The sequence below is a fragment of the Zosterops lateralis genome (genome assembly GCF_965231275.1).
Source record: "Zosterops lateralis genome assembly, chromosome: 3".
NCBI classification, from domain to species: domain Eukaryota; kingdom Metazoa; phylum Chordata; class Aves; order Passeriformes; family Zosteropidae; genus Zosterops; species Zosterops lateralis.
This window is the reverse complement of record NC_139764.1, coordinates 108,125,182-108,133,401: the sequence shown is the minus strand read 5'-3', so window position 1 is coordinate 108,133,401 and position 8,220 is coordinate 108,125,182. Positions and strand designations below refer to the sequence as shown.

At 44.8% G+C, this 8,220-nt stretch overlaps 1 protein-coding gene across 1 annotated transcript; it reads right to left on the bottom strand.

Moving 5' to 3' along the window:
• Positions 1 to 420: 420 nt before the first annotated feature.
• On the bottom strand, positions 421 to 7,047 carry LOC310907434 (taste receptor type 2 member 7-like; the record flags this gene model as incomplete). Its single annotated transcript, XM_083857648.1, has 2 exons — positions 421 to 1,066; positions 6,731 to 7,047. The coding sequence occupies 2 exons, from the start codon at positions 7,045 to 7,047 to the stop codon at positions 421 to 423; spliced, it is 963 nt and encodes a 320-aa protein (XP_083713774.1).
• Positions 7,048 to 8,220: the final 1,173 nt, after the last annotated feature.

The following is an 8,220-nucleotide window of genomic DNA, read 5'->3' as shown; positions in this document are numbered from 1 at the left end:
GCATGTTCACCCAGAGCTATCACCTGCCAGACAGTGATACAGCCCACAATATATCACAGAGCACAGAGCCACAGCAGGAAGTAAAGTAAATTAAAAAGAGTTCAACCTGTTGTTTCATTCAATCAATTCAATCAGTGAATAGCAAAACATTTGAGTCAGGTTTGCAATATGATTACTGTCCTTCTGCATTCAGTCTCTGTACAAGGTCTAAATGACTTATCTATTGACAATAATTTAACTTCAAGACCTGTTTTAATTAAATTCAAACAGTAATGTATTTACCCCACAATAATATTAATAGAAAGAATTTGAAATATATAAAGCTGATCATCTCTACCATCTATACTGCCTGGAGAGTTGTAATGAACATTAATTGAACTTGTTTTCTCTAAAGATATTTTGCATGCGCTGTGGCTTTTGTTAGAGTTTCTTCCTCATGCAAACATTACGCTTCACACAGCAAAGAATCCTAAGCAGTGTCTTTTCCAGCTTGGGATTGCTGAAAATCAGGAAAAGAGAATGAAGACCTGGATAAGCATGTTGAATTAAGTTAAAAAGAAATATAATATGGTTATTGTATTCAGTTGAATAAACTAGAGTCAAGATCAAAGACATAAAGTTGATGCTGTACATTATGAAGAAGGAGAGAATCGATTTCATGGCTCTGATGTGGGCTTCCATGCTGGGGCTGTTCATGGAGTTTGTCTGCATCGTGCGTTTGTGTCTCCAGAGAGAAAAGAGAAGAAAAAGAGCAGTAAAGATGACTGCCGTGAATGAAGTGGCATGTGAAAAGCCAGCAAGAAAATGCATAGGGTAAAAATGTTCCTCTATTCTGATAGTTCCTTTCCAAAAATGTCTGAAGCAGGTAAAATTGAGGTCTTTACAGACAACTTTATCAATTGTGTGGTAGACAAGAATTCCAATAAATATGGAGAAAATCACTGACACAAACAAAAGCCAGGGCACCATCCGGTCAATTCTTACTTTCAGGTAGATGAAGAACCCGTTCCTGAAATTGGCAATTTTTATGCAATAAAAACCACAAAGGCAGGCTGAAACCCACAAGCTGGAACAATTAAAAATGGTATAGGCACCTTGAACTAGTTGAAATATGGGATGAACCAGAAGGCAGTAGGGGTAAATTTTTGAGATAAATGCATATATCCATGAGAAGCACAAAGACCAAAACCTGGAGCATCCCAGAAGCATCAGGATCTTCTCATTTGAGTTCAAGGTTTTCTTTTTCACCCAGCCAATGCAAAGCACACAAACAATGAAAGCATTTATCCACATGCCAGGAAACACCTCCAGGGTGGTGATGGCCAATGTTGTGGCCCCATATGAAGTCACATTGTATAATTGTGGAGAGTGACAAGGTTCCATGCTGTGAGCTGGGGAGCAGAGCTGTGCTGGCCAAGGGGGCTGTGGCAGCAGAGGCTGAGGCAGGTCAGTGGCTGCTGTTGGTGGAGTGTCAGGGATGGCAAGAGGACCTTTATAGAGCTGCGGCTGCTGCTGCTGCTGCTGCTGCTGCTGGGGCGGATTTTGGTGGTGCTGCTGTGGGGAGCAGGGCAGGTGCAGGGATGTAAATGTGCTGGGTATCCCCTTACCCAGGGCCAGTGTCATTTGATTATTTGAATGTTGGTTCAGGTGGGCTGTACTGGATGACACAAACAGCGGAGATGTTTTTCTGCAGTGGGGAGGGTTGTGCTTTTGGGAGTGAGCCCTGTTTGATCAGTGTCAGGCTTCAGGATGTGGGTTCTTCTGTCCTTTGGTAGCCTCTGATGATCATGCAGAGCCCTGGCTGTGCTCATCAGAGAACAGTCAGGGGACTCACTGTCCTTTTGAGTCTGAGAGTCTGGGAGCTGTCAAGTTGAACCCAGATGCTGGAAAAGTGGAGTTTATTTGGATCCTTCAGAGTCGTTGAAATCCATGATTGTTTTTCCAATGGCAATGCCTCCAATGTATGTGATGTGCCACATAGTGGGGCAGGTGCCAGGAGACACCGAAAGTAAAGCTGGAATTTTTTATGCTTAATTTGGAGCATATGGAGGAAAAAGAGTACAAATGGGGACATATCCCATGCCAGAGTTCCAATCTCATGTGATTGGGAAAGTCAAAGCTTTTTAGGATGGCACCATGTTGAGTTTCCCCCATACTGCAATGTCCTAAAGCTTCTAAATTAATGTAGATCCTGAAAGCTGTGAGGCTTTGAACAGGCAAGTTGTGTTCGGCTCTGTAGGGCATGGACTGGCCATGCCCTTTGGGTTACTACAGGAACTGGAACATTGGGCCTTGCACATCCGGACTACTGTAAAACCAAGATCTCATCTGATGCTATGGTGGAACCAAATAAAAGGAAACCCCAAGAAAGAGCTCTATGGCTACAGGACATGAGCTACCAGCATTTTCTCTCTTCAGAATGATGTTTTCTCTGGGATAGAGGTGCCAGCAGTATGTTACGTGAATTTGACAGAACTGGAAGAAGGGATCTGCAGTGTGGTTTGCTGGGGCTGTGGTGTTTTTGTGGTAACCTGTGCAAGGTGCTGGTTCTGCCTGCTGAGTCTTGTGGCATGTTATGCTTTGAGGGATGTTGTTGCATCACTGGATGTAGGGAATAAGATGGATCCTCCAGGGCCTTCCTGTGAAAGTGGTTGGGACTGTCATGTTGAAGGATAAAGTGCATGAGCAGCAGGAGGGCAGGAGGGGAAGAATGGAGGTGTGGTTGTTCCTGTCCTTTCAAGGCCTTTCACAGGGGAATTGTGTCCAGAAGAGATGCTTAAGATCTGCCTCTGGACCTGAGCTGGTGATAGAAGCTTCCAATTCAGGTTCTGTTTTGTATATACTGGAACTCTTTCATGTTTCACCTGCTGTGATGGGATGACCTTGGGAAGGTGTCAGATCCCCACCCAGCTACTCCTTCACTCTCACCTACAGTTGGGGTAGGGGTGGAAAACAGGGTGGAAAAGCTCATGGATTGATTGAGATAAATGCTGGGAGATCATCCACTTGTTACTCACATGGACAAAAGTGTCTTGGCAAGAAAACAACCACGTAATTTACTGACTGTTGGAAATATTAGAGATTGATAAGAAAGAAAGGGATAATTCAAACCAGCTGCCTCCAACTTCCCCTTCTTCCTCTGATCAATTTGACACCTCTTTCTCAGGTTCTCTCCATCTTTTTCCTACATCAGTGCAGAAGGATGGGGAATGGGGGTTGCAGTCAGTTTATTGCAAGTTTCCTCCACTCTTTCCTCACACTCTTCCCCTGCTCTAGTGTTAGTCCCTTCCTTGGGCTGCAGTCCTTCAGGATGAGCTGATTCCAGCATGGCCTCTCCATGGGCTGCAATCCTGCAGGATACACCCACCCCACCTATTGTGCACTGGGGCTCTCCTGGGGCTGCAGTCAGATCTCCTTTCCACCATAGATCTCCATGGGCTGCAGGGCACAGCTGCCTCACCATGGTCCTCTTCACAGGCTGCAGGGCAATTCTTTCTCTAGCACATGTTGATGTGTCTTGTCTGTCTGCCTTGGCCAGCCCTGATACCTCAACAGTAAAGGGTATGCCTTGGTAGCAGGATGAACCTCACTGATCCCTTTGAGTTCTTGTTTGCCCGAAGGAGCCAAGTGATGACAGCAGGAAATAAAGAGGCAGGCTGTTCAGGGTTAACTGCTGGCTTTATTCACCCCCCCAGTGGGGATAACCTCAGTTTAGGGTATCTGCCTCAGCAGAAGCAGCGGGAAAAAGAGTGGGAAACACCTCCAAGTAACATCTTTTATTGGGGAGAGAAACTCAGGGATGGGTTTAACTGGGGATAAATCAGTGATCATGGGGGTATGGCTCTGCAGGTAAATGACACATATTAGAACAAATCAATAGCTCGGGTGAAGAGACAGCTGAAGTCTTGTCCAATCACCTGGGGTCCTTACAGGAACTTTCCAGACTTTTGGGGGAGACCCCAAAGTGACAGTGAAGACCCAGGGGATGTATAACTTAGGATTGATATATAACTGAGGTTAGGGTAAAACCAAGAAGGGCTGAACATGGGTGACATGGGGCAAACCATAACAACTTATAAAAAATAATATAAAAGAAAGAACAAATAAATACATAAAACTGATAAAATCAAAAACACACCACTACACCAGCACATGGAGCACCCTCTCCTCTCACTTAGCCCTGTTCTTCAGGACTGTGTCTCACAGTATCCCTCAGTCCTAACTGCTGGGATGTGTTTCTGTCCTTTATAAAACTACCCTTATGCAGAGGAGCCAAGAGTTTTGCTCATGGGCTGAGCGGTGTCCCATGGTGGATCCATTGGAGGGTCAAGAACTGCCTTTTCCCAGCACAGGACAGTCTTGACCTCAACTGATTGAGACCCTGCAGGCCCCCAGCTGCAGCCAATGGCCCAGGCACCCCATACATCTGCCTGTGGGTCACTGGGAGATGAAGCTGTGGCTTCATTCCATGCTGCACCTTGCACAAGACCCACATTCCTGGGGATTTCACAGAGCCAGAGTGCACTGGGAAAAGGCAATGTCATCACCAAGTGCAAGCAGGCCAGGAGAGCAGTCCCACAGAGCAGGGAATCCTCTCCTTGCAGGCAGTGGGGCACAGAGGACACTCAGGGCTGGTGTGGGAAGGGGGCTCTGCGCCCCCTGAGCTCCCTGGGGCCGTTCCTGCCTTGCTGTTTGTGTGTCAGTGACCAGCTCTGGTGAGTGACAGGGGTCAGCATGTTCACACAGAGCTCTCAGCCCCTGCCAGACAGTGATACAGCCCACAATATATCACACAGCACAGCAGGAAGCAAGATAATCCAAAGGAGAAATCAGCCTGTTTATTGCAGCCATTTCAGTGAATACCAAAACATTTGTGGCATAATTGCAGAATTGTTATTCCTTTATTTGCAGCCAGTTTGTATACCAACGTTGCATATTTTTCTGCTCTACTAAGAGTATGGACAATTGGCAGAAAAGAAACCCCTTGCTGGTCGTCAGAGATCAAAGGGCCTGGGTGGGGCTCTGCTTAATTTCTGATTATCTCAAATTCAACATGTAAATTTTGTCATGTTCAAAAAGATCTTTCAGAGTCACAGAATCAGAAATAATGCAGTTTATTGTAGAAATTCAAATTTGGGATAACCACTAATAAATACACTTGTTGAATTACCACTATTAATATTAAAAAACCCCAAAAAACAAAAAAATAAAAACAAAACAAAAACAAAACAAAACAAACCCCCCCCAAAACCCCAAAAAAACCCAACAAAAAAACCCACAAACAAACAAACAAACAAACAAACAACAAAACAAAACAAAACAAAACAAAACAAAACAAAAAAACCAACAAAAAAAAAACAGAACCAGAAGAGCAAGGGGTAATTCATTAGGCTCAGCTTTACCATCAGTCAAGCTTAGAAACATATTTTCACCAGGGCACAATGAGAAACATTCAGAAGAGCAAATCTTAATTAAGAGGTATTCTCTGCTTTGGGGAGGAGAGTGAAGCAATCCTGTTGTCCTGCACAGTGGGGTCATATTGTCATCCTCTGCCAGGGAGGATTTTGAGTGCCAGATCTATCCTTCTGGGAGAGGTGCAGGTGAGGCTGCAGTCAAAATCCCCTGTTGCTGCCATGGGAAATGGTGGTGGGCAGCCAGCTGCTATGGAAATGAGGGCTGCCAAGGGTGCAGATTGCAAAGGCTGTGAGTGTTGGGCAGGGGCTGAACATTTCATTAGCATCACTCCCTCTTGCACCAGGCTGAGGCAGAGGGAAAGGGCCTGTGCCTGGTAATCCATCATCCCACCATCAGACTCTCATGGCCACATGAATCCCTTCATCACACAGGGTGTTAGGGCATCATTCCCACAATCAGGGCTAAATGGCTTTGTTGATAACACAAATATATGTCAAAGATTAGCTACATCTAAATACAATAATAATGTATTTAACATACAACAATTTAGCTCAAAAAATTTTAAAGACATTTTGTTAACTGAAATGTTGAAAAACGAACATCAGAATCATCTACAAAACGTGGAGAGCTGCATCAGAAATAAAATCACTTCTTTTCTACAGTGAAAGATCAACATTTTGCATGGCCTCCAGCCTTTATCACAGATCTTACTTCCTTGAAAAACTCACACTTTACACAGGAGAGAATCTTTATCAATGCCTTTTCCAGCTTGGAATTGCTGCAAATGAGAATAAGGGAGTGAACACCAGGAAAAGCATACAGATATATGTATATAAGAAATGTCATGGTATGTTCATTCTTCATGGCATCAATTACTGTCAAGATCAAACACATAAAGTTGATGGTGTACGTGACTAAGAAGGAGAGGATTGATTTCATGGCTCTGATGTGGGCTTCCATGCTGAGGTCCTTTGTGGAGTTTGTCTGCATCGTGCGTTTTTGTCTCCAGAGAGAAAAGAGAAGGAAAAGTGCAGAAAAGATGACTGCCATGAATGAAGCAGCATATCCAAAGCCAGCGAGAAAGAAAGCAGAGAAAAAATGCTTATGCATTCTGATAGTTGTGAGGTTCTTTCTCTGCATAGTTTCATCGAGGTCACACAAAACGATGCCTATTGATAAGGCTGAAAGCATTGACCCCAAGAGGAACCAGGGCACCATCCTGTCAATTTTTACTTTCAGGTAGATGAAGAACCTGTTCCTGAAGTTGGCAATTTTTATGCAATAAAAACCACAAAGACAGGCTGAAAGAGAGAAGTTTAAATAAATAAAAAAGTTTGCAAAAAATGAAAGTAATTGAAATATGGGGTGAACATAAAAGTAATTGGGATAAATGACTGAAAGAAAGTGGTATACCCATGAGAAGCACAAATCAGAAATCCTGGAGCAGCTGAGAAACAGCAAGATCTTCTCATTCGAGTTCATGGTTTTCTTTTTCACCCAGCCAATGCAAAGCACACAAAGGATGAAAGCATTTATCCACATGCCAGCAAATGCCTCCAGGGTGGTGACGGCCACAATTGTGGCCCCATATGAAGTGACATTGGATTGCTGTGGAGAGTGACAAGCTTCCATGCTGTGAGCTGGGGAGCAGAGCTGTGCTGGCCAAGGGGGCTGTGGCAGCAGAGGCTGAGGCAGGTCAGTGGCTGCTGTTGGTGGAGTGTCAGGGATGGCAAGAGGACCTTTATAGAGCTGTTGCTGCTGCTGCTGCTGCTGCTGCTGCTGCTTCTGCTGCTGCTGCTGGAGGGGGATTTTGGTGGTGCTGCTGTGGGGAGCAGGGCAGGTGCAGGGATGTAAATGTGCTGGGTATCCCCTTACCCAGGGCCAGTGTCATTTGATTATTTGAATGTTGGTTCAGGGGAGCTGTGTTGGGTGACACAAACAGCAGAGATGTTTTTCTGCAGTGGGGAGTGTTGTGCTTTTGGGAGTGAGCCCTGTTTGATCAGTGTCAGGCTTCAGGATGTGGGTTCTTCTGTCCTTTGGTCACCTCTGATGATCATGCAGAGCCCTAGCTGTGTTCAGCAGAGAACAGTCAGAGGACTCACCGTCCTTTTAAATCTGAGAGTCTGGGAGCTGCCAAGGTGAACCCAGATGCTGGAAAAGTGGAGTTTACTTGGATCCTTCCCCGGCATTAAGATGCATGTTTGTTTTACCAATGCCATTGCCTTAAGAGTAAGTGAAGAGCCGCAGATTGGGACACGTGCCAGGAGACACCAAAAGAAAAGCTGGAAATATTTATAGGTTTACTTTGCAGCATATGGAGGAAAAACGGTAAATTCATGACAACTCTCTCTGTGCCAGAGTTCCAATCTCATGTGTTTGTTAAAGTGAAGACTTTTAAAGACGGCATCATGTTGAGTTTCCTCCACACTGCAGTGTCCTAAAGCTTCCAAATTAATGTAGACCCAGAAAGCTGTGAGGTTTTGAACAGGCAAGCTGTGTTAGGCTCTGTAGGGCATGGACTGGCCATGCCCTTTGGGTTAGTACAGAGCCTGGCACATTGGGCCTTGCACATCAGGGCCACAGTAAGACCAGGGAGATCTCATCTGATGCTGTGGTGGAACCAAATAAAAGGAAACCCCAAGAAAGAGCTCTATGGCTACAGGAAATGAGCTACCAGCATTTTCTCTCTTCATAATGTTGACAGCCGTATTATCTCTGGGATAGAGCTGCCAGCAGTATGTTACATGAATATTCATATCCTGATAATTGCATGTTTTTTGTCAATCGTAAAGACTTGGAATGTGA